Source organism: Papio anubis, chromosome 13 (assembly GCF_008728515.1).
Source record: "Papio anubis isolate 15944 chromosome 13, Panubis1.0, whole genome shotgun sequence".
In the NCBI taxonomy this organism is placed as follows: domain Eukaryota; kingdom Metazoa; phylum Chordata; class Mammalia; order Primates; family Cercopithecidae; genus Papio; species Papio anubis.
In genome coordinates, this window is record NC_044988.1 from 96,022,023 (window position 1) to 96,047,878 (window position 25,856).

At 57.4% G+C, this 25,856-nt stretch overlaps 1 protein-coding gene across 3 annotated transcripts in view; it reads left to right on the top strand.

The window, feature by feature from the left end:
* The first annotated feature begins 9,746 nt into the window (after positions 1–9,746).
* LMX1B (LIM homeobox transcription factor 1 beta) overlaps positions 9,747–25,856 on the top strand; it is an 81,409-nt gene continuing 65,299 nt past the window's right edge. For all 3 annotated transcript variants that reach the window (XM_021927641.2, XM_031654519.1, XM_031654520.1), the window contains exons 1-2: positions 9,747–9,831; positions 10,609–10,795. In XM_021927641.2, coding sequence (XP_021783333.2) covers positions 9,762–9,831; positions 10,609–10,795 — 257 coding nt within the window. In that variant the 5' untranslated portion in view covers positions 9,747–9,761. The remainder of the gene's footprint in view (positions 9,832–10,608; positions 10,796–25,856) is intronic.

The following is a 25,856-nucleotide window of genomic DNA, read 5'->3' on the forward strand; positions in this document are numbered from 1 at the left end:
TGAGCTAGATGGATCACCTGAAGTCAGGAGTTCAAGACCAGCCTGGCCAATATGGCGAAACCCCGTCTCTACTAAAAATACAAAAATTAGCCAGGTGTGATGGCAGGCACCTGTAATCTCAGCTAATGAAGAGGCTGAGGCAGGAGAATGGCTTGAATCTGGGAGGTGGAGGTTGCAGTGAGCCGAGATCATGCCACTGCACTCCAGCCTAGATAACAGAGTGAGACTCTGTCTCAAAAACCTAAATAAATAGATAAATAAATAAATAATAGAAAGCAGTAATATTATCCCCACTTTCCAGATGAGCAGACTGAGGCCATCCACCTCAGGCCTGGAGTCTGGCTGGCCTGGCTTGAGGTTTAGTTGCAGGAGCCACTTGGTGATTTTGCAAGTGGCTCCTGCAATTAAACCTCAAGCCAGGCCAGCCAGACTCTGGAATTTTTAAGCACCCAAGGTGAAGCACCTGGTCACAGCTTCACGACCACAGGAGAGTGGAGGTCGCTCGAGAAGAGAGGCAGGCCAAGGAGAAGAACAGGGCCAGGGTAGCACAGTGTCAGGGTAGCACAGTGTCATGACATGGAAGCCATTCTCAATGCATTCAAACCCAGTTCAGCCACTCAGACGCTGTGGTCTAAGGCACGACATTCAACCTTTCTGAACCTCAGTTTTCTCATCTGTAAAATGGGGCTAAATAATAATACAAACCTCACAGGTACATTGTGAGTATTGGGGAATGACAGATGAAGTGCCTGGCCCATGGTGGACACTCAGGGCATGGCATGATGCCACCTTCCCTTGACGCATCTGGGGAGGCTGCACCAGTCCAGACCAGCCTAGCCCAGACTAGACTTGCATCACCTAAGGTTAGGCAGCCAGGGCCTGGGAACCATCCCTGCCCTGTTTTCTGTTTGGGGCTTTGTGTTTCCCAGCGTTTCCTTTGGAAAAAGTCCAGCTTCCTTCCCACTGGAAGGAGGCAGGAGGGGACTGTTCACGCCTGGGTCTGGATGCCCGAGGGAGCCTTGTGGGGAGATGACAAGAGCCTGGGGTTTGGAGTCAGGCCAGTCGGGTTTGAATCCAGGATCTGACCTTTACAACACTGTGTGGCCCTGGGCAAGTGACTTCACCTCTCTGAGGTGCCAATTTCCTCGCCTGATCTCTGCCTCAGAGGGTACTGGATGCAGATGGAGGGGTGGGGTGAGAGAAGGTTCTGGATGCAGTTCCCCAGTGTACATCCAGTGATCCCTTTTGGGGATGGGCTGAAGACCAGGGGAGAAGCCGAAGAACGTTGACAGTTAGAGTGACCAAGACAAATGCTCCCTGGCAAACGGAATCCAGTGGGTGTCCTGCCTGGGATGGAGGTGGGAGGGACAAATTTAGGTCCAGCTTGTCAGCATGCTGCTGGAATGAGGGTCCAAAGCGATCAGACCTCCTCTGATTATTCAGGAGAAAAATCCATGCAAAACTGTCATGTAAAATCTCATGATTAAAGTATGGTAAGAAGTATATAGGATGATTCCATTTATATAAAACTCAAAACTGGCAAAACCAAGATAGTGGTTTCCTTGGAGGGAGGTGGGTGGTGCCTGGGAGGGGACATGAAGGATTTCGGGAAGCCAGCAACATTCTCTCTCTTAATCTGGGTGTTGGTAGCATGGGAATGTCCTCTTTGTAATCCTATGCTTTGTGCACTTTTCTACAATAAAAATGCTAGAATAAAGGCCGGGCGTGGTGGCTCAAGCCTGTAATCCCAGCACTTTGGGAGGCTGAGACGGGCAGATCACGAGGTCAGGAGATGGAGACCATCCTGGCTAACACGGTGAAACCCCGTCTCTACTAAAAATACAAAAAACTAGCCGGGTGAGGTGGCGGGCGCCTGTAGTCCCAGCTACTCGGGAGGCTGAGGCAGGAGAATGGCGTGAACCCGGGAGGCGGAGCTTGCAGTGAGCTGAGATCTGGCCACTGTACTCCAGCCTGGGCGGCAGAGCGAGACTCCGTCTCAAAAAAAAAAAAAAAAAAAAAAAAAAAAGCTAGAATAATTTTAAAACAAATCAAGGCTGCAGTGCTGGGAGGAAAGACTACCTACGGGGGCCAAGCTCAACACACTTGCAGGCTGCCTTCTGACTCTGGGCTGGAGACATGAGGCAGGCACAGGTGCTCTTGGCCCCTAACCCCCTTAGTGGGCAGGTACTTCCTCAGCCACACAGGAGGAACGCCCATCCTGCCCCACCCTGCTGCCTTGTCCAGAGCGGGCTGGACAGCCACAGTTCCTCTCGGCCGGATCTGCTGAGCTCACATTCTAGAGAAACAGACAAGCTCTGTCACTTAAATGATAAAGTCCCCCCAAAACTCACCCTTATTATACATTTTACTTTACCAAGAATGCCCAGAGGACAGTAATCAAAAGGCAGACTCAGGCTGGGTGTGGTGGCTCACGCCTGTAATCCCAGCACTTTGGGAGGCCGAGGCAAGTGGATCACCTAAGGTTGGGAGTTCGAGACCAGCCTGGCCAATATGGTGAGGCTGAGGCAAGTGGATCACCTGAGGTTGGGAGTTCGAGACCAGCCTGGCCAATATGGTGAAACTCCGTCTCTACTAAAAATACAAAAAAATTATCCAGGCATGGTGGCGGGTGCCTTTAATCCCAGCTACTTGGGAGACTGAGGTGGCAGAATCGCTTGAACTTGGGAGGAGGAGGAAGTTGCAGTGAGCCAAGATCACACCACTGCACTCCAGCCTGGTTGACTGAGCAAGACTCTGTCTTTAACGAAAAAAAAAAAAAAGCAAAAGAGGCAGACCCAATTATGTTTCCAAAAAAGGCTTCCTAGAATCTGGGTTTCACCAAGCCCACCTGCCAGCCCTGATCACCCCCACGAGGTAAACTCAAAGGCTACAAACTCAACTGGTAGTGTCACTGGTTCCCAAGAGCCCCTGACATCACAGGGGTCGTGGTTGGCAGTGGAATTGCCCCAGCTCCACCCCTCTGCCTGGTCCAGACGTCTTGGTTTTATTTTTCTTTTCTTTTCTGAGGGCCAACAGGAGATGCACACACCTCCTAACATAAAGTGGTACTAACCAAAACAAATGCTCATCAAATGCACGTATTTGCACACTCATAAAAACATTACTAGACACCAAATCATTACAGGAAGGGGCGAACCTTCAATCCGCCGAGCCACAGCATTTTGAAGTGGATTTAAGATAAAGATCAAATAGGACAGGCACTGGCCCCAGCCTCACATTGGGTCCCCGTCGCCAGCCACGAGCGCATGAGAGACTAAGGAACTTTCTGGGTTTTGTGACTCTGTGTCCAATTTATAGAAAATATCTTTCTGTGAGTTATTCTTAGTGTCTTAATGTGGCTTTTATGGTTTCAAATAATACAATCCCGGGCCTTCTCTGTTCTCACTCCGGTCCTCAGCTGGGGAAGCCCCCGGTTCCAGACGGGCTGCAGAAATAATCCAGCCCATCCATTTGGCAAGAAAGCCAAATATTCTTTTTTTTTTTTTTTTTTTTGAGACGGAGTCTCGCTCTGTTGCCCAGGCTGGAGTGCAGTGGCCGGATCTCAGCTCACTGCAAGCTCCGCCTCCCGGGTTTACGCCATTCTCCTGCCTCAGCCTCCTGAGTAGCTGGGACTACAGGCGCCCGCCACCTCGCCCGGCTAGTTTTTTGTATTTTTAGTAGAGACGGGGTTTCACCACGTTAGCCAGGATGGTCTCGATCTCCTGACCTTGTGATCCGCCCGTCTCGGCCTCCCAAAGTGCTGGGATTACAGGCTTGAGCCACCGCGCCCGGCCTAAATATTCTTGAAGAAAATACATTTTAAAAATAAGTGACACCTTGAGAATCCCACATGGTTGCTTTTGATGTAATGGTCTAACGCCCCTAATTCTGTGTGCCTGCAAGGGTCCAGCTCTGAGCAGCTACTTGCAGGCCCAGGCTTTAGAGCAGGGCCAGTGGTGAAGGCTGTGCCAGGCCTCTGGCCACTGCCTGGAGGTCTCCCATGCCCAGCACACAGTTGCCTGGAGCTGAGCATCACCTGCCCTGAGCCCAAGGGGTCTGTTTGCCCTCAAGCCCTGGTTGGAGGAGGAGGAGGGAGCTGTGATTTCCCCAAGTCTTGGTAGCAAGGCCCCTCTTCCATCCAATTATTATTATTACTTAAGACAGGAGTCTTGCTCTGTCAGCCAGGCTGGAGTGCAATGGTGCAATTTCAGCTCACTGCAACCTCTGCCTCCCGGATTCAAGCAATTCTCCTGCCTCAGCTTCCCAAGTAGCTGGAATTACAGACACGTGCCACCATGCCCAGCTAATTTTTGCATTTTCACCAGAGATGGGGTTTCACCATGTTGTCCAGGCTGATCTTGAACTCCTGACCTCATGATCCACCCACCTCAGCCTCCCAAAGTGTCCATCCAATTATTTACCAAATATGTATAGAGGCCTGGTAGGTGCTGGGTGCTGTGGTGACCACTTACATTTCAGCCTCTCCACAATCCTGTAGGACAGATGAGGAAGCTGAAGTGCGGAGAGTAGGACAGGACCTTCCTGAAGTCCCACGGCCAGATCCTGAACCAGATCTGGGTGGCTCCCCAAGACCTGCTCTTGACCACTCCTAGCCACTGCCAGACCTCAGCCCTGGGCCACCCAGCCAGGGCACCGTCTCCCTCAGAGCTCCAGTCCTGAGAGCTGATAGCAGCCTGGGCTCTAAGGGAGCCCAGTCTCCTGACCCACGGTGGAGGAATCCCATGACTAACGACCCAGATCTTGTGCTGGAAAGTCATGGGTCTGTGGCCAGAACCCCTACCCACTGAAGGGGAAGCTGCAGGAAGGACTTAGGGGCTTTGCTGGGGCTGGCTGTCTCCCCGCTGCGCACACACACATACACACACACACACACACACACACACTTGTGCGCAGCCTCAGAGCCCGAGCTCTGCCTCACCAGCAAATTCTGCCACAAATCTTGTCTCCCTGCAGCCCCTCTCCCATCAGGCTGGAAAACCCCAATGGGAGGGAGAACCAGTTCCCAGTCCTGACTCAAAGGACCCCAGCTGAGCCCCATCCCCTCACTCCTCTGTGTGGGCCTCCACTTGGGTTCAAGGTCGCTGTGAGGTCTTCCACCCGCACAGCAAGACCACAGACACTTGCACCGCGCTGCGGCAAGGTGGCCGTGTTACTCTGTGACGATCACACAAGGCCATCTCTAGCTGAGAAGGGGCCTGACCCTTTGGCCCGTGTGCTCTGGGGGTCCAGCCACGCTGGGGTCCAAAAAGCATAACATGGTCACTGCTGGCTGGAAGTTTCCAGCGCTGTCTCTGGGTGTTCCCGCTCCACTTCCGGAGTCAGTGTGGTTCTCCCTGGACCCTAGACCCGGGGCCACCTCCCAGGAATATCAGCCCCCAACCCGGCCCACTGCTTGGGACGGCTCTGGTCCACCCAGTCTGACCGCCTCTCGAGGATCTGAGGCTCGGCAGGGCTGATGGCGCCGGGGCAGCATGGGACGGCCCAGGCTTTCTGCAGCCCTGGCTCTCCGGGCAGAGTGGAGAGACACTCGCAGCTCCTGGTCCTTGTCTTCCCACTCCTCCGAACCTGGCCAGGACTGCACCCTGCGCTGCCCCAGATCCGTGCCTCCAGCTGGGATGGTAAACTGGGAGGGGGCAGTGTGGCTTTGGCTCTGGTCAGAAGCAAAAAACAGTCCAGACAGCCCGGGGCGGGATGGACAGGGCTGGGTGGGGTGGGGGAGGGCAACTCCTAGAGCCGTGCCCGAGGGAAGAGGGTAGCGCAGAGGAGAGGGGCTAAGGGCACGGCTCAATGGAGCCGGGGTGTCCGCAGACTGGAAGGAGCCGGGACCTCCGCCCCAGAGCCTCCTTTTCCATTCTCGCTTCTTCCAGTGATTCGGAGCCTCCGACTCAGTCTTTCCCCAGGTGGAGAGAATCCGAGGCTGTTTCTGCCGCTGAAATCCGAGCGGGAGAGCATCCCGGAGCCGCCTGCGCGGAGCCAGCGGCCCCCGCATCGTAGGCCGGAGGCGCCCGGGAAAATATGCGGGTCCCAGGTCGCACCCGTGGTAGCCTGGCGGAGCAAGGTGCCGTTCGCCGCCTGCGGGCAGGAGCTGGCTCTGGGCCTCAGCCCCTGCTGTGCCGTCCGGTCGGCCGCTTCTTCGGCAACGAAAGCGGTGAAGAGGCGCGGGAGCCCCGATTGTGCTGGAGAGACCTAGGGCCTCTGCGCGTCTCCGTGCGAAGGACCCGAGACTGGCCAACTGAGCAGGGAGAACGGGACACGAGGAGTGACAAAGGGCAAGGAACGGGGCCTATAGGGAGGGTGTGTGTGTGTGTGTGTGTGTATGTGTGTGTGTAGGCGGAATGAATGGACAGCGGAGAAGGCATGGAGAGGGGCCCAAGGGGTGTGGACTCAGCAGCCCCACCCCGGATCAGAGAAGGCAGCCAGGCTCTGGCGTCCATCCAGCCAGCGCCCCTACCTGGGCGCGGGCCGCATCGCGGCAGACCGCCCTATATCCGCCTTGCTGGCGTGGGATATGACTGGCAGGAGCGCGGGAGAGGCGCTGAGAATCCATGCGCCCCAGGACAGACCAGACGCGGCACGGAGTGGGACTGCCCACAAGTCCTCCTGCCGTGAGATCAGGCCTTCGAGTTGTCGGGGGAATGCGCCTCTAGGCACAGCCAGCGGCCCCGGATCGGCACTGGACACCAACCCAAGGGTTAGAGAAGCCTGGGAGGCCAGGTCGCAGGGGCCCTCATTCAGCCAAGGAGGGGGAAAGGAGAGCTGTAGGGTAGGAGAGGCCAGGCACATGGAAGGTGAGGAGGGGATGGAACCCTGCGCCAGGAGTTGGGGGTGCAGGGCCTGTGACTGGAGAGGATTCCCATGTGCACCCTAAAGCAGAGGGAGAGGGTCTGGGCCTGGAACAAGGACTGTCGCCTGGAGGTGGTCGCCCAGCCCCGGTTGCAGGGACTGACCGCGGCCAGCAGAGGGCAGGAGGGCAGCGGTGAGTGCCTGGTCCCACAGGCCGGCCCCTGAGCCGGCCTGGCGCTTGGGGCTCCTGGCCTGAGCGCCGAAGTCTTGCCCGCCCGGCTTCTCCCTGAAGCAGCCGCGCCCGCGCCCCAGATGCCCGGAGAAGGCGGGTCTGAGTCCCAGGCCCAACTCTCATGGGTCCAGGGCCTCGGGGCTCTGCTGGGCAAAGAGGGGACCAAGATGTGGGAGAGAAACTCCACATTTACTCGTCCACTCTCCGCGACCTAGACACACAAAGGCGCCCAGAAACACAAGAAGGCACAAAGCCCCCAACCCCGCCCCCCCCCACACGCTGGGAGACACGCTAGCACACAGAAGCATTCAGAACCCCAGAGATACGCACAGATACGCAAAGGTGACAGAGATACCCCTACAGAAAAGGATCTCAGACACAATACAGAGGTTGAGACACGCACAAAGACTTAGGCCCCCGCACGGACTGATGCAGACACACACACCAGACACAGGCACGAAGGACCCACACATTCACACACACACACACGGGTGCAGGGAACTCAGACAAAGATCCACAGATTCACCCCCTGGGAGTCTGGAAGGTTGCGGGGACACACATACCCTGTGTGCAGAGCCAAGGTGCACACGGAGGCAAGAGCCGCAGGGGTGGGGGCCCGACACGCACAGACACACACAGATACCCACCGACACACACGCAGGTAGGGTGGGGCGGGAGCCTATAATCCTCCACAAAGCCGGGCCCCTCCGCGGGGCCCCGCGGCGCAGGGAGCCACTTCTGACCCAAGCCTCCCGCAGGTTCCAAATCCGATCCGCCCTTTCGCCTCCAGCGAGGTCAGGGGACCCGCCCCCCCATGCCCTCCGCCCCCGCCCGGCTCCGCGCCGCTGCCTTGCTCCGGGAGGGGCCGGGGCCCCCCCGCAGGGAATCGCTGGGGTCTGTTCGCTGCTACCCCGGGCCGCACTCGCCCCCCTGCTCCCCGGTGAGACGCGCGTCGGTGGGGACCACGGGCCGCAGACAGCCGGTCCGACGCAGTGGCCTCTCGCACTGGACGCGGGTGCCAGGCCCGGCTGGCGCGGGAGTCGGCAGCTCCATCTCGCCGGCCTTTGGTGTCCCGTTGCCGAGGCCCACTTTGCCCAGGCTGGTCAGGGCACTGTCCTTGATCCGCGCGTCCCAGCGACCCCTGGCCGGGCACCCGGGCCGCCAAAGGACGCCGATCTTGGCAGCCAACTTAATCTCTTTAGAGCCGCTACCCTGGGGCCACCACTCCCTCCCAGCGCCCCTCACTGCAAACCCTAGGAGGCCCGGGTCTTGCCCATGTCTCCCGCCCCTGCCCGGGGACCCCTTTTCCAGCCTTAGTTGTCCTCTAAACTCTCGGTCGCCTGAACCCAGGCCTGACCTTCCTTGTCGGCCCAGTGTCCCCCATTCTCGATCCCGGGGCCCCAACCTCCCATCGGCTCAGTCCTCCGCCCAATCTCTGCCAGGCCCGGAGCTTTTCCAGACCCCTCACCCACACTCTGGGCCCACTCCCCGTTCCTGGGCCTGGGCCCCCCTTGGACGAGTTCAGGACCAGCCGTCCTCGCCTTCTGCCAGCCCCCATCCTTCGTTCCGGGAGCCGGCCCTCTCCGCGGATCAAGCCGCCCCGAGCAGGCGCCGCCGCCCGGGGGACGCCGACTCAGCCCCCGCGACTTACCTCGGCCGACAGTCGGGGGTCCCCGAGTGTCCACTCCGGGCCGGCGCCGTCCCCTGGCGGAGCCGCCGCGCTCCCCGCCGTCCGTGCAGTCTGGCCTCGCTCGGGGCCACTTCTCGTAGCGCTGGAGCTTTACAAAATATTAATAATAAAGAAGGCAGGGGAGAAAAAAGAAAGCCTTCGCTCCCAAACTCCCAAATCAATTTTTCAAGGGGGTGGAGCAGAGGGATTTGTTTCGAAGGCGATCAAAACTTCTGCGAGGGGCCCACGGGGCGGCCGGCCGGGCCAGGGCGCCGGGGCCTGCGCTCGGGGCCGGGCGCTGCGCGGGGCGCGGGCCGGGGGCGCGGAGCCCCAGGGCGCGCGGGGGGGGCGGGACGGCACTATTTGACGTGGAGCCGGCGGCGCATCCCGGCGCAGGGATACGGGCCGCGGGGTTCAAAATGTCAGGGAAGTTTCTGGAGGTGAGGTGTACCTGTATCCCTCCGCCGCCAGCCCCAGCTCTAAACCCGGCGGCTCCGCGGGCGCACCATGGCACTGGAGTAGCGCGGGGAGCGCGCCCGGAGCCCAGCGGCCCGCTGCGCCCCGCCCGGGACCCCGCTGCGCCGTGCGCGCCCTCCCTGCCCGCGGGGCCGCCCTGCACTCCCCACCCTCCCCGCCTGCCGCTGCCGCCACCAAGCACCGCTGCCGCCGCCTCCTCCCAGGAGTTGGTCTGTAGCCCGCCGCCGCCGGGCTCCGGGACTGACAAGCAGGTGACAGAGAAGCCGGCGCGCGGGAGGCGTCCCGGAGAGGCGATGCGGGCGTGGGCTGCAGCCGCCCTGGCCCGGGCCCTGCATCGTGACGCCGGGCCCAAATAGCGCGCGTCGCTGCCCATCGATCGCCGGGCCGGCGCAACCCCTGCCCTGCGGGGGCCGCGCCTCCCCGGCTCCAGGGCCGCGGCGGCGGAGAGCGGGTGGACGGGCCGACGGGCGAGCAGCCCGGCCAGCGTCCCAGCGCCCTGCGTCCCAAGCGGATATAGTAAAGCCAGGTCCCGAGTCGCTGGAGAGGTGCTTCCCTCGCGGGCAGACGGACTGCGCCAAGATGTTGGACGGCATCAAGATGGAGGAGCACGCCTTGCGCCCCGGGCCCGCCACTCTGGGGGTGCTGCTGGGTGAGTGCGGGGTCGGAACGCCCGAATGGTCTCGGGCGTGGGACAGGGGCGTCCGGGCCAACGGATAAAGGAAATGGGTTTACAGGACATGGGGAGGGGGCAGAAAGACAGGACTCCTGGAGTGATCACCAGAGGGCCGCAAGCACGCCTCCGGCAGGGGTCCTGAGGGGACAAGACAGCTGCAGTCGCCACCCACCATCCTTTACAGGCCTAGGTTCTAGAGCTGCCACTCTGGTGTGGTAGGTGGCGGGTGGCAGGGGTGATGGAGGACCTAGCAATCACCTTGGCGAGCTTGGGAGAGGCGCCAGGTCACCTGGGGTGGGGGAGATTCTAAGAGAAAAACGTCTCCCTGGTCACTGGAACCACAGATTTGGGGGAGATCGGGGACAGAAGACCACGAACGCCACCGTGGGGCGTGTCAGCCAGCGAGCGTCCCAGCCTCACCTCGCCTGTCTTGGTCCCAGCCGGCCACCCTGCGCCGTGCCGTGCTCCTTCTCATTTGTCTTAACACGGAGCGCGGATTCTCCGGAGAAGGGGAGAGCGCAGCGCCGAGCCAAGGCTCGAGGCCCGCGGCCTCCACGCCGGAGCCCGCGGACCGGGGCGGACTAGCCGGGGCCTCCCGGCCCCTGGCGCGGCAGTCCGGGGAGCGCAGGCGGCAGGAGGTGATCCCGGGCGGCCCGAGCCCTCGGGGCCGGGGGCTGTGGGCCCCGTGCGACCGGGACGCCGGGGCTGGGCCGGGCGGCGCTGACGGCCGGGCTTTCGCCCTGTGCGCTGCAGGCTCCGACTGCCCGCATCCCGCCGTCTGCGAGGGCTGCCAGCGGCCCATCTCCGACCGCTTCCTGATGCGAGTCAACGAGTCGTCCTGGCACGAGGAGTGTTTGCAGTGCGCGGCGTGTCAGCAAGCCCTCACCACCAGCTGCTACTTCCGGGATCGGAAACTGTACTGCAAACAAGACTACCAACAGTAAGCGCTTCTCGTCCTCCTTCCCCGCCACCGCCCGGCACTCGAGCCCGGTCAGCCCCCTGCCGGGCCCGGCCCTCGCCCGCTCTGCCGCCGGCTCTGTGCGCGACTGGGCCAGGCAGTTCCAAGGGTTCCGAGAGCTGCGCGTCTTGGGGCTGGGGCGGACCAACCCAGCCCAGCCGGCACTGATGGGGTCCTGGGAGCCTCCGGACGGCCCGCAGTTGCCATCGGTTGTCCCGGAATCCTGCGCTGGGCCGGCTGAGGGATTTGGTGCCTGGGTCTTGTGATGTAGGGTCTGGCCCTACGGAGGCCTGAATTGGGAACCCAAACTTTATTTCCAGAGGAAAACAGTGCTTTAGGGAGCCAGGCCTGGCGGACTGCTTCAAGGGCCTGGTGTGTGGGGGTTTGGGATTCCTGGAGCCTGGAGCCAGGAACCAGGAGCCAGGAGGTGGAGCGCTGGGCACTGAACGGCCTGAGCCGCAAGGGAGGCCCCCTTTCTGTCAGGCTCCCTGCTGCACTTTTAGTCCCTGATGGAGAGAAAAGAATGTCCATATTCCCCAAACCGTTCCATGCGGGAATTTTGCACTTGGCAATTTTCGTTGGTTGGAGAAGCATTCTAGGAAGAGGACCTCAAAAGGTGGCAAGTTACAATCTGGGGCTCCCAATGGGAGTGAGGAGCTGACCCAGTCAGCCCTCCCTAGAAGGCCTCCTTTCTGGTAGTGTGTATTAGGAGGGGGTTGGCCCGCTCTGCCCTGGTACAACCCAAACCTCAGGGCTGAGGCCAGAGATGTGGGTTGAGCCTTTCTTGCTAACTAGTTCTTAGCTGAGACTGGATTTGTATGGCCGGGGTTGGGGACAGATAACAGTACATGCAGGCTTTTTCTTCTGACCTGCTGGGTTTTCTGCCTGGCACTGCAATTGGGAGGGAGGCAGTGAGAAGGCACAACTGAAAGAGGGGTGTGGGGATCCCCAAAGCCCTGTTGCAGACACAGTGGGTGCCTGCAAAAGTTTTTAATGATACCAGAAAACCGTCCTGGATGAGGCTGCAGAGCCGGTAGGCTGCTTAGGTGGTTTGGTGCTCAGAGAGGGCTGTGTATGCCCAAGCCTCCAGGGAAAGAAAAGCTGGGCTGCCGGTGCCTCGTGGTGAGTGCAACCTACGTGCTCTGCCCAGGGATTGTCCCCAAATCCAGGGCCTAGTGGAAAGCAGCCCAGCCCAACTGTTAAACTGAGGCCTGGGAATAGTGCAGGCCAGAGCCCTCGAGAGTGCGTCGGATTTTACCCCAAAAAGTTCTGGCTGTGCCTGGTGGTCTGGGGGCTGAGCCTGAGCTGCTTTTTGCACCTAGCTCTTCCAGCTGAGGGATCTTTGGGTAGAGATTGGAGTCCATTCAGAGGGTCAGCTGTTTTGCTGGTCCCAGAGTACAGCTGAGGCCTTCCTCTCAGTAGGAAGCACCCCAGATTTAGGGACACTGCCGTCAGTCGGCTTTGTGCTGTGCTCTGGACTAATATGATTCTAGTTCCCCGAGAGGGAGAGGCCGCCAGTCGGTTCAGCCACAGCCCAAGCATAGAGCAGCACAAATTGAATGGGGAAAATAGTTTGGGGTAGATGTGGCTGTGGGCTCTGGGCCGGCTAGAGGAGCCCCTCTGCCGGGTGCACCAGCCTCCAACCCCCTCCCCACCACGCCCTGCACCCCTGGCCACACTCTGCTTGCCTGACCCCGAGCTCTGGCAGTGCCACTTACACCCAGCTCAGCCACCAGCCTTGACGACAACACGGGGGGAAGGGGGCCCAAGAAACTAGAAACAGGCCTCCGAATCATTTGCACGGCTTAAGAGAAAAAAAAAAAACAAAACTTAATATGTTGAAAAGACTTTCCAATCACTTGTACGTAGCCTCCCCTCCCCCCACTCGCCATAATTATTTATGGAGCTTCTATTTTTAAAAAAGAAAGGATACCCCCTGGTTCTTCAGGCACAGAATGGTAAAGTCATGAAATTTCAGCTGGATGTTACCTTAGAGATGAGCGGCTCACCCCCTCATCTTACAAAACAATTAAACGTTAAACATTTGTGACTGCTTTGTCCAAAGTATATTTGTTTTAAAAAGAAAAAGAAAGTCACCTAAGAGCCGGCTTCCTCAGTGCAGTCCGGTGTGTTGGGAATGGTTTTTGGCACAGGGCGAATCTCAGGTCGGCAGACCTCACTCAGTCTGGATCCTGTGGGGCTGAAGCCTGGGGTGGGGAGTGCATTATTCTAGCTGTGGACGGTTCACTCGTCCTCCCTCATTCCGTTTTTTCCAATAATGCCAATTAGGTATCTGTGTTAGGCCGGCCGGCAGGATGTGCTGGGGGTGGGGTTGTGGGGTGGTTGTTATCAAGACAATCTTGGGGACAAATACCCAGTGAGTCGTTTCACAGGGAGATGGAGCGCCGCTCCAGGCAGGCAGCAGCTCACTGGAAAGGGATGTTCTTTGCACAATAAAAAATTTTTTATTTACATTTCTTTTTTTCTTTGACAATTGCAGATGCATATTTATTTCATTTGTGCGTAAATGCTTTTCAGACAAGAATCCAGGCAAGCGGGCACAGAAACGTGCCTTCTTGATTTTGTCGAGTCTGTGCGTCAGCGGTATTGGGAAATTAACAACCCCCCAACCAAACACAACTTCTGAAAAATGTGTCCTCACATTTTTCAACCTCACTCAACATGGTTGAGTTGCAGGGTTCCATCCTTAAAAAGAGGTTGCCGTTTTTAGTAAGTGCCTCTTCCTCCTTTCGATTTGTTCTCGAAGATCCCAGACTCCCAGAAGTGCCAAGTTCTTTTACGCACCACGGGGGTGATTGACACTGGGGCACATTGAGCCGAATTTGATAAAAATCCTTTTGTACATCCTTGGCGGGCAGAACAGAGTGCTGGCCGTGGAGTTTGGGCATTTTCACTCTTAACTCCAAAAGTCTCCTTTTTCCCCATGAGTGATTTTTGGGGGATCCTTCAACAACAACAACAAAAAAGCAGTCTTTTCGGACAGAAAACCGGTTAGGAAATGGAGAGGAAACGCAGCCTCCCCCAAATCAGGAACACCTCTCACCGTCCTCCACCGGAGAACAAATGAAAAATAAGGCACGTTCTCCCCTCCCATGTTTTTTTTTCTTGGCGACTTGGCCAAATAGAATTATGTAACTCTCTTTTCTTGCCGTCTGTCGCTCGTCTGGAAAGGGTTTTTATCCTGAAGAGGTGGAGAATTCCTGGAGGAGGCTCCGGAAGGGGGGAGGGTCGGTGGGAGAGTCCAAAAATCTGTCACAAAATGGAGTCTAATCGCTTGTAAGACAGCTCCCAGGTTTGGCGACCCGAGACCCGCTGGGGTGCAAGCGGGCGCCTTTGTGCACGGCGAGACGCGGGGCTGCGGCCCGGGCCGCGCTCCTACCTCGGCGGCGGGGCCGCGGCGCCCTTCCGCCCGCAGGGCCTGCCCGGGCGGCCGAGCCTCTCGGCGGTACAGACTTCCAGGGCTCCGCCGGGCCCGCCGGGGGCCCTTTGGGCTCGCCTGCCCAGGTAGGATGTGCCCACCTTGTCAGAAGGGGAGCATCCAGGCTTTGATTGAGTTTCACAAAAAGCCCTCTTGAGTCCTGGGGTGAGTTTTTAAAAAATTTCCCCCAGCTGGCTGTGGCTCCAGTGGCCCAACCGCTCTGCCCTGCACATTCCTTTCCTTGGAAGTGTTTAGCCCGGGAAAGACCTTCCTGGGAGGCTCACCTCTCCCCCACACACTCCCCATCCAACTCCCGCGTTCGGGTGTGGCCCAGGGGGAGAGCAGTCAGCCTCTGGCCTTCTCTGGCTACTTCTCCCAGCCTGGAAGGCCTCCCCATAGGCTCCCCTGCAGGGTGCCACTTCAAGCAGCACCCCTTCCTCAGTGTGTACCCCAACCAGCGAGCCCCCCTGCCCCAACCATCAAACTTACTCAGGGCTGCAGAGCGCCTGTCCTGGAAACTGTCTGCTTGGGAGGAGGAGCCAGGACTTTGCCTTACAAAAAGGCTTCTATGGTGCTGTCTCTGGGGGCTGAGGCCCAAAGGGCCCACTCTGGCAGCCCAAGTCTGGGGACTCTTTGGCCCTTTGGAGGGTACCTCTCCATTTAACCCCAGCACCTTGGCTGTGTGCAATGGGGTAAGCACAGGCCTTCCTGGGGCTGCAGTCCCCTGCTGCTGAACGGAGGCATTATTCACAGTGACTCCTGGCTCACCCTCAACTCCCCGGGCGCTGGGCTGGTGTGGCCTCATTTGTTTGCCCTATTTTTCTTGAGTGGGGTAAGTAGGCTGGGAGGATCTCCTCTGGGGTATGTGATTGGTGACTGTCAGCTCTCTCCTGCCCTGTCCATTGGAGCCAGGCTTAGAGACCACATGGCCCTGGCACCTACCTGATCCTCCTCTGTGAAATGGGGACTTATTCTGCTGGGGGCATGTATTCTTATAAGGACTTGAGATAAGGTACCCCAAAGGACTTGGCATCTTGCCTGGCTTGTTATTAATACTCTGGAAGTTATTGCTGTTACTGTTCTCACCATGAGCATGGCAGGGAATACCTTGTCTCCAAGGACACACACCACACTGCCAACAGGTTCTATACCCAGGTTCCATGGTACGCAAGGTTTACCCTGAGCCTCTCCATTCAGGGACGATGAGGAGCACCCTGGGGAAGGCGTTCCCTTTCCCTTCGTAGGACACTGTGAAAGTCTTGTCTTCCTCAGCCATGAAAAGAGCTTTAGACTCCGAGTCAGACCTGAGTTCACCTCCCAGCCCCAAATCTTAGCAGCTAGCTGTGTGATCTTCGCTAAGTGGTTGCCCATCTCTGAGCCAGGGCTTCATCAACAAACTGGGGATGATGATGTGACTTTGCAGGGTGGTTATGAGGATTACACAGGCACCTGGTGGAACTCCAATAAATATTCCATTCTCTGGGGGATCCGTTATCCTCTCCTGCACCTCATCCTCTGGGGAATCCGTTATCCTCTCCTGCACCTCAGGAGAGGTGGAAAACCTGATTGCGTGGGTGTGCACAGATGCCAACTGCATTATCAGAAAGGGCTGCAACAGGGTGACCGGGTGTGCTGGGCTCTTTCTCCTTGGGGGACAGACAGGGTGGTCCAGAGCAACAGTATTTCCACCAGGAAACAATTGGCATCTCCAGGGCCTGCATATAGCTTGGAAAAGCTTAATAATTCATATTTGAAGAACTGTTTGTACTTAATTGTTTTGTGATTGAAGCCACAGAAAATAAAGCTCAGCCAATGGAGAAGGGGGTAGGTGGGGGAGAGATCCGGGGATTTGTGTATTTCTCAGAAGGAAGATGAGGTTTAAAATGTGGAGAAACACCATTCCAGGAGCTCAGAAGTCCCCTCAGCTCAGGCTCTGTGGCCTTGTGAGGTTTCCACCCATGGGTGGCTGGCGATGCTTCTCCAAGGAGCCGCCTTTGTCCCGCGGCTCTGAAGTTTCTAAAAAATAAAGAAAAGGAAGGGGAAAAAAACCAGTCCTACTTTGGCATCAGTTAGGCTGAAGGATGGAGGATACTCTCACCGACATGAGTTATAACTTCCAATTTGTTGGACACCACAATCAAGCCTCAGCCAGGGGAGGGAGGAAGGGAGGGATAGTCCACTCATACAAGGCGCTGCATGTGAGCTGTCAGTCAGTTGGGGGTGCCCGAGGACCCAGGGCCCTTGGCTCTCTGGCTGACCCAGCCGGAAGTTCCTCTGGCCCTCTCCAACCAGATTCTGTGCTGATGGCAGCAAAGAGCAAAACCAAAATTATATATATTTATTGCCACTGCAGTCAGAAGTGGAGAGACGGTGGTAGTGAGAGAGGGCTAAGGCTGAAAACCATATTTGAAAAAGTTGATTCACGAAGGTAGAGGAAGCAAAGTGGCAGACGTTTGCCATTTCATCAACCGGCTGGTGTTCTCCATTCATGTCATAAATGTCTCCTGTCATTTGATGCCAAAAGCAACATGATTTGGTTCCCTGGTGGCCTATAGGGTTTTTCTCTCTCGCTCTCTCTCTCTCTTTTTTTTTTTTTTTGCAGTAAATGTTTATTTGTTAATAATATACTTTAAACAGCCTAGCCTTGACCTCAAGTCTCCTGAAGCATCCATCTTCTCTCAGAAAAATGTTTCAAAGTTTGTGTAATTTTGGGGGGAAGGTGTAACTGATGGGGCAGTGAAGGGCCTGTGTTTGCTTTAACTACTGCTGCGGTGGGGAGTGGTGGGGCATAAGGGGCCACTGTGCTCGGAATGGCAACTTTCTTGGGTTTCAGGCCGGCTGACAGCACTTCCTCTCTGCCCTTTACCTTTGCTTCGCCTGATCAGTACAAATAAATTTCCGCGTGGGCCCTTCCTTTGTTATTCCCTGGATAATACTGTATCCATTTCTGCTCAGCATCTTGACTGGCAGCCGCTGGACCTGCCCTGCTGACCTTAGGGCCCCAAAGGGAGGATGAGGGGCTGGGGATCTGGGGATGTGTGGGTACATTTGTAGGGAGGCTTTGTCTCAATTGGGAGCCTGGCTCAGACCAACCCTGGACGAATGTCCTGGCTGATGGCAGAGCACCTGGCTGGCCTTGGCACTTGGTGAACTGGGGGGAAGTGTTGCTGAAGGAAAAACCCGGTTCCTGGAGCCCGGTTCCAGAAGAAACAAAGATGTTTGCTTCCTGGCCAGGCCAGTGCGGTGAGAGAGGCTTTCCTGGGAACTGTGGGGAGGTGGCTAGCTGGGGAAGGTTGTAACGGCCACCCAGAGCAACAGCGATGCCCACTGGGTCTGGCAGGAATGAGGAGGCCACCGAGCTGCTGGGTAGCTGAAGATGAGCTGAGCATGCTTGGACACAGGGCCGCCAGGGGTCCCTCCCCCAAGCACCTCCTGAGGAGCTTCAGCAGCAGTGAGGGGAGGGGAGGAGCAGCACTGGGTTGGGACGGGACAAGTTGGGTGTGACTGCTGTTCCCCCTTCTCCCGCCTCCTGCCTTCCGAGGGGACTCTCTGACTCTTGTCATGTGACTCCTGGATTGCTATAGTTACTGGGCTGTTGGGTGTGGGCACCGGACCAGGACTGAGTTGCCCAGGCCTTTGGGGTTCCAGAGGATCAAGGTGCTCTGGGGTGACCTCCTCCAAATGGAGGGGTCCTGCAGTGGGGCACACTTTCTCAAAGGAAGAGCAAGCTTGTTGGCAGTTACAGAATGGGGATCCAGAATGTCTCCATCTTCTAGTGACAAAGGCCAAGGGCCTTTAGGGAAGGACTGACAGCTCTTCCTCAGCCTCAGTTCCCTTCTCTGTGAAAAGGGGATGGTAATTCCAATCTTACAGGGTTGCTCTGAGAATAAAGTGGAACAAACCCAGATGCCAGCCGGTGTTGGGCATGCAGTCAATGTATGTTTTCTTCCTTCCTGCTGGGAAATGAGCCCAAGGCAGCCACGTCTGGCAGGAATGCATTGTCTGTCCTGTGTGGGAGGCCCAGAAAGTGCAGCCTCCTGAACAGGCCTCCCAGAGGGGTCTTGCCCACCCTTCTGCTCCTCACTCAGGTTGGGGGCCTGTGTTTTTATTTATTTTTTTACCTTGAAAAGGGAATGGGGCCCGTCTGGATGCCAGGGGCTGCTCCTCGGAGCCAAGGCCAGTCTGTGGATGGGCCCTCATTACTACTGAGACATGTAGGTCCCATTTTTTCCAAGAGGCTGCTGAGCATGGTCAGTGTAGATGTGAATTTGCAGGAGCACAGCCTTACTGAACAGGGAGGCAGGACGCAGTAGTGTATCTAGAAGGGCAAGGCATTGGCGTCTGTTGAGCCCCTGTGAAGTTCACTGACTGTACCGTCCCAGCTCTGTGCGGGGAGGAAACTGAGGCTGAGCAGCTTGAACAACTTCCCCCAGGCCCAGAGTTACTCTGTAGCAGATTTTTCCCGGCCCAGAGTTACCCTGTAGCAGATTTCCCCCCAGGCGGGTCCAACTCCCAAAGCCGGATGGGTTCTCTAAGTCCTCCTATGCCGACCTTCCGGAAGGTGCAGGCTCTACACTGTTGCCAATCTCCCCAGAACGCCCAGCCTGGCAGGGGTGGGGAGGAGGAGTCGCTACCCCGAGGGCTGGGAGGCAGAGTGTCACTGACCTCCTCCGTGCGGATTGCCCCCTGTAGGGCCAGCCCTGGTCAGAGGAAGAAAAAGGTTAGAATAATTGCCTTCCCCTGGGCGGGAGAGCTTCCTTCGACGTCCGGACACGCGGATGGGGCGGCTTTCAGCGGCCTCCACCCGCCCATCCCTCCAGGCCCAACTCTCGGCGGTTAGTGCACCACGTTCTCCTTTCCTGGGAGTGGGATGACACCAAGCATAGGCTCCTGGGCTCCGCAGCCGAGTCGCGGGCGCCAGCGGCGGTTGATGAATTTCGGTGTCACCAAGGGTTTAGCCCGGATTTGGGAACCGCGCGCTCTAATACGCGCACACGGTCCTGCCCTTTCTAAAGCGCAGCCCTTTCACCCGGCTGCTGATTTATGGAGGAATCCGATCCTGAGACGGGCTGGGCTGGAGCCTGGAGTCCGGGGCCCTACAGCAGCCTTCGGGCTCCTCAGCGTTTCGGGGATCCTTGGTGGCTTGGGGACTCACCTGGGCTGGGCTCGGGGTGCCCTACCGGGTGGGGCTTTCCGCGGTCCAGAAGGAGCCAGTGATTCTCCTAGGAGCCACTGCAGGCTCCCGCTGGAGGGAGTAAGGCTGGCGGGGAGACTTGGCATTTTCATTCCTTGTTGAGCACAGCCCTCGCCCCTCCCCAAGCCCTCCCGCCGACCCCCTCGGGCTGGCCGAAAGCGGCAAGTTAGGGAGGTTTGTTTATTGAGAGAACAGAAAATTAGGGGTTGCGGGGCAGAATCTAAGACCCTTTTCCCGCCTGAGAAATGTGCAAAGTCCCTCAGCTCCTGGAGGCAACCAGGCGGCCCGAAAGCTGAGTTCCCGGCGTGGACGCTAGGGCAGACCCCAGCCCCCTCCCTCCTGCGCCCCAGCCGGAGGGCGACGAGCGGCAGGTTTTTTTTTTTTTTTTTTTTTTTTTTTTTTTTTTTTTTTGGATTTGGTTTGCAGGGGGGAAATGTGGTTGTATCAATCCACAAATATTTACTCTTAACAGACTTGTATCTGTGGAGATTTCGAACAAAGACAGTTTAGGGGGATTACAAAAACCCTAAACCCCGTTTTTCTCCCGGACTTGGTGCTTTAAATGCCAATTATAGGCGAGCCATATCCAACAGCAACGGGGAAAGGCGAGCAGGCTCCGGGGAGGGAGGTGGGGGGCGAGTCCGGCCATTAAATGTAACTTTTCATTATGAAAAGGATTTCGCCGGTTTTATCTTCTAATAAGATTATGTCACGAACACAAGTACCTAGGATGGTGCTGAGTGACAGGGCTCTGTCGTTTAATCAGAGGCTGTGCCGCTCAAACCGCGGGGCCCTTTGTCCCACGGAGTGAACGACGGAAACTTGCTGTCCTAATCCCCTTATTCATGTCAAGCACAGAAAAGAAGCCGAGCACCTTACAACCGTGTCCCCTCCACCCCTTCCGAGGGCGGCGGGAAGAGGGGGCTCCGGCCCTGTAGCCCACTGACGCTTTCCGTTTCCGAGCGCGCTTGGGCCTCAGGAGCCAGAGCGTTGCTGCGGGGGCGGGGGAAGGGGTGGTTTTGCGGGTGCCTTAATTGGCAGCGTCTGGAAAATGGGGACAATGACCCCACGACTAGATGATGAATGGGGGGAGGGTTAGTGGGATGTTTTTGCCTTCTCTGACCGAGAGCACGGGTCCTGCTCTGTCCCCTTTTCCCAGGAAAGGTGGCACTCTGGGTGCACACCCACCACCCCCATTAAAGCGGGATTGACCAGAAGAGAGGCCGAATGGAGATGCCAGGCTGGGGCCCTCAGCGGGGCAGATTTCGTTGGATCCCTGGGACTAATGTCGCAGCGCTCGCACTCCTGCAGGTCTCCAGGGTTGGCCATTCCCGGCTGCATGCTCGGCCCCTTTCTTCTGAGGGCGAATTCCTTTGTTCGACCCCCGCGGAAACCCGCTTCTCCGCCAGGCCCGTGGCGCCTTTCTCGCCACCTCCGCCGCCGCCGCCACCACCTTCGTCCCACCGTTTGCAGGGCTTTCCTGCGGCGCCCTGGCCGCGGAGACCCAGCCCCGTCTGCCGACTGGCCCTTCGACGTCGCCGCCGTGCCTGAGCCCCGCTGCCTGCTCGGACAAGCAGAACTCCGGCAAGCGCAGCGGGCGCCGAGGCTCGGGCTTTAGCCGCGGCGCTCGCCTCTGGGCGCAGTGGGGAGCCGCGGGCGTCGGAGAAGCGGCCGCGCTGTTCCGGGTCGCTGCACCGGCTGAAAAAACCAAAAGCAAAACCAACACCCAGCAAACGAAGCCTGCGTGCCCCCGGGGGCTCCGTTTTGCTCCCCTCGTGAACACAGGGGTGGGGAGCTCCTGGGGTTTCAGCCCAAAGGCTCCAGTCAGCGGAACCAGAGGGGGGACTTCGGAGGAATTTGTCTCTGATGTCCCCGCTCCTTGGCCTCCTATTAGAGCTCGTAGAGGATCCGCTCTTGAGTCCCCGTGCGCCCTGGCAGCGGTCGGGGACGCCAGAGTGCACGCAGTCTCCTGTGCGCCCAGCCCAGACTCCGGGCGCAGGGAGGATCGGGCTGAGAGCAGGGTGTCACCTCATAAAAGCGACAGGCAAGGGCTGTTTTATAGGGAGGGAGAAGGAGCAGGAAGTGATGCTTCCATCTCTGACTGTGTAGGGACCGGGAGCTCCGATGGAGGAAACCCTTTCTGGGCAGGACGACTAGAGGGATAGGGCAGGGCCGGGGACCATAGGATTCGCTGCCATTAAGTATGGGACGGGCAGGCGACAGCAGGGAAGGGGACCGACGGAGCCAGAAGCCCCGAGCTCACCTCCCGCCTGTCCTCTCCTGGAGACCCCTCTGCAGTCCCGGCTTATTCGGCAACCAGCCCTTCCTTCCAGGTCAGGGGTGGGGGAGAGACTTTCTCCCTCAAAACACTTGATACCAACTTTGTTTTTTTGGCAAGAAAAATAAGCTTTGTTTGGAAAGGGGGGGGTGGGGGGCGTCGAGCGAGCGAGGGAAGGAGCAAGGAGGCGGCGGCGGAGCAAACTCTGCGGATTAGGTTTCAGCGCCTCCGCCCCACCCCCAGCCCCGCGGCGGTGATTTGTGTGCGGGGGTCTGTGACCCTGCGAGCATCAAACGGCCCGCGGGAACCGGCCGAGTTCAGAGGGACAGTGGGCCGAAGGGCGGCCTAAGACAACGCAGATGGTTCCTATCAGCCCGACCGGGACCGCAGCGTCCGCCCGTCCGTCCGGGCTCCTCCGCAGGGAAGAGGCCTTGGTCTTGGGGGAGGCCCCCGCCTGAGCGTTGATTAGGGTCTGGACGCAACAGTCCACGCCCAGTCGGCCCCAGTGGAAAGGAGGCCTCGGAGACTAGTGTCAGAGGGTTCCTCGGCCGGGTCGTCCTGATCTTACTGGGCTCAGGAGGAGCCTGATGTGCCTGGTCTCCAGAGTGACCTCTGAGCAGGGACCAGCAGGAGAGAGACCCTCTAGCCTCCTCCCAGTGGCCAGGTTACCCTGTCCCTGCCCTGCAGGCAGCTGAGGCTCATCCACGATATAGTGCCCCTCCCCTAGGTACCATTCTTCCCTTTTTTACTCAGAGAGGTGCCCTGCCCTGCCCTCAGCCTGCTTACTTCTGACTTCATTGATTCTACCCAGTGATAGAATGAATGCCCTGCTTCTTCCTGGCAGCTGGAGCCCTTCTGCTTGGCTTGAGCTAACTTTGAGGGACTCTTCTATTTTCTCCCTCCTGTCCCCAAGGGAAAGCAGAGAAGGAGGCTCACTCATGCCTTGGCCCAGATCCTTGCCTTGGTGCTGGGAGCCCTGCTTGGTCAGGGTGGGAGGGGCTCTTCCCTGACCAGCCCTGGCCTCTGAGCCTGCTCCCCTTCTTTCCCCAGAGCTGGAGCAGGGCTGCCAACCTCAGCAGGCCCAGGCCTCCTTGGCCTGATTTCCAGGGCCTGGCCTCCTGCGTGACCTCCAGTGACCTCAGTTGAGTACAGCAGGGCCACACTCCCAGGGACCCTGGGCTGCTTTAGGATATCCCAGCTGAAGGGCTCTTCAAGATCCCAGTAGAAACGGGAAGACCAAGGTCCAAGTCCAGCCACGACTTGTCCTGTCGTAGCAGAGCAGAGGTGGAAATCCCAACCTGCATGCTACCAGGCTTGGGGGCTGTGTGGCAACTCCACAGTCCTTTCGAGAACCCTCTCCCAGACTCTGGCTTTAACACTGGCCTACTCTGTCTTCCCTGGGCCCAGGTCTCAGGGACGGGAAGGTTCTTCCATCCCAGCTCTTTAAGAGGGGGTGACAAGTGGACCTGGACAATGAAAGTATTTCCAGAGTTTTCTGGATAACATGGGGTCACGTGACTTGGGAATTCTGTCTACTAAACTGGGACCTTGGGGGACAAAAACCAGGTGAGAACAGTGCCACATCCCACCATCTTTCTTGTCTCTGACTCCCAGACATCCTGGGCTTGGCCCTTCCTCTCTATAGTGGGTCATGGGAAGGCCAGAGGCCTGGCTGGGTACTCAGAGGGCCAGTGGACTGCTGGGACCTCTCGAGACTCCGTCTCCCAGGGTCCCTGCCTCGGGGGAGCAGCCGGCTGGGTCATCTGTGCACGGAAGACACATCTGCCCTCCACATGTTGCAGGCCAAGCAGAGGACATGTGGTTTGGGTCGTGTTATCTTAATCATATTTATTAGCCAATCCTGGGGGAAAAAAGAGTTTGATATTGTTATGATTCGGAAAAGGTCCCCAAATCTACAAGGCGACAGATCAGGAGAGGCCACCAGCAACAGCCAGGTCTCAGCTGGATTCAGGACATGGCTTTGGAAGTTCTTTGGGTTGTTCTAGTGCGATGGAATCCCTATGCTGCGAAACAACACTTACCGCTTTCATTTTCCCAAACAGAGATCTGAAGCGAAATTAATTACCCCGCCTTGACTGATAGTTGTTCTGTTGGAGTATGGTTCTAATCCTTATTAACATTCTCTAAAGTCAGGCATGAAATATGACTTTTACACCACACTCTTTGGCATATGTTTTTCTTTTCCAGGATACTTTTCAGGCTATCTCTAAGCCTCACTGCTGTTCATTATTTTTGCCATAGGTCTAAAGTTGCCTTCCCCAAAGCCAGTCCCGCACAGAGCACAGCCAAGCGGGGAGGGGGGGGTGTGGGAGGAATGACACATCTCTGCTAGCGACGCAAATTGCTTCTGATTATTGAGCTTTGAATATTTTTCTCCATCGTGTTTTTATTAAAAACTCCAGCGTATTTACACTTGATAGTGTCTTCAATTAGGTTAAAGAAAAAAAAAAAAAAAGCAGGGGTTCCCCTTTCTATAGCAGTATGTAAGGAAAATAGTTGTTATGACCACAAAATTACCATCCAAACCTGGTTCTAGTAAAGCCAGCCCTGCTTTGACAAGCCCAGCAGGCTGGGTGCTTTTTTTCCAAGCGTTCCAGCTGCTAGGGAAACAGACCAGAGAGGAAGCCCACAGAAGCCTCCATTCTGCAGGGTACTTGGGGCACCTCTCAGGAGCTAACACTTCCCAAGTTTGTGAGCCGCAGAAGGAAGCCCAGCTGCACGATGCATGTTGTTTATTGAAGAACTGGCTCCTAATGAATGGCCGGTGTTCATTTCATGCTGCTTGTGGTAAGGCTTTGATGGGGATTCGCTCACTGAATCTTCTTACTGCTCTGGGGGCAGGTTTTATTAATATTATTTCCCATTTTGCCAACATCGAAGCTTGACTTGGGTGCAGTGATTTCCCCAATGGCAAGCTGATCATTGCCAGCTTCAGATGGCACCCTAGATCTTGATGAGACTTCCTAAAAGCACTATTGTTGGCCAGGCGCAGTGGCTCACACCTGTAATCCCAGCACTTTGAGAGACTGAGGCGGGCGGATCACGAGGTCAGGAGATCAAGATCATCCTGGTTAACATGGTGAAACCCCGTCTCCACTAAAAATACAAAAAAAAAATTAGCGGACATGGTGGCAGGCGCCTGTAGTCCCAGCTACTCGGGAGGCTGAGGCAGGAGAATGGCATGAACCCAGGAGGAGGAGCTTGCAGTGAGCCGAGATTGCGCCACTGCACTCCAACCTGGGCGACAGAGCGAGACTCCGTCTCAACAACAACAACAAAAAAAAGCACTGTTATTTGCCTGCGTTTCCAGGTGACAGAATTGGGGCTCAGAGGGGTGAAGCCACACACCTAGGGCCACACAGCCAGTGGGGGTCTATGCAGCACAGAGTTAGCATCTGCGGGTGCCACAACCTGCCCTTGGAACCACTTCTCAGCTCCCGGGAACCCAGGCTTGAGGGAGCACCTGCACTGAGCCTTCTCAGTGGGTCTGACTTGGCCTGACCAACTCTCCTGGCAGTAGGCAGGGCACATTTCAGCCCTGGGGAAAGGGTTGTTATCTGTGACCTGTCTGGTGCCAAACAGGCATGGCATCATCCCTTCTGAGCCCCGTTTTACAGAAGAGGAAACTAAAGCACAGAGAACCTAAGTGTCTCGCCCTAGGTCACACAGCTAGTGAGCAGCTGATGGGAACCACACTCAGGTGGCCTGTCTTTGGGGCGGTGCCTCTCAGAGAGAGGCTGTGAATCATCATCTTCGTCATCAGTGTTGTCAGCTTTATGCATGACCACCCCTGAGTGCCTTCTCAGTACTTTGCCAATACATAGTGAAAGCAGCGAGATTCAGAGAGGGAAGGTGATTTTCCAAGGATTACACCACAGGATGGGGCCGGTCAGGGTCTGCCCTCCTGCCCAGGATAGTGGAAGTCCATCCCATGGATGGGAGCATGGCCAGCCCTCACAGGGCCACCTTTACCCCTGCAGTGCTTTCCTGGCTCCGGGCTGCCGGTGCAGCAATTCAGGGCAGGCGTTGTCTGGCCTTTGAAGGGACGGCTGCCTGAATGTGTCACTTTGAACTGCAAAGGGGCCTGTGGTGAGGGCTCAGCCCCCTCCCA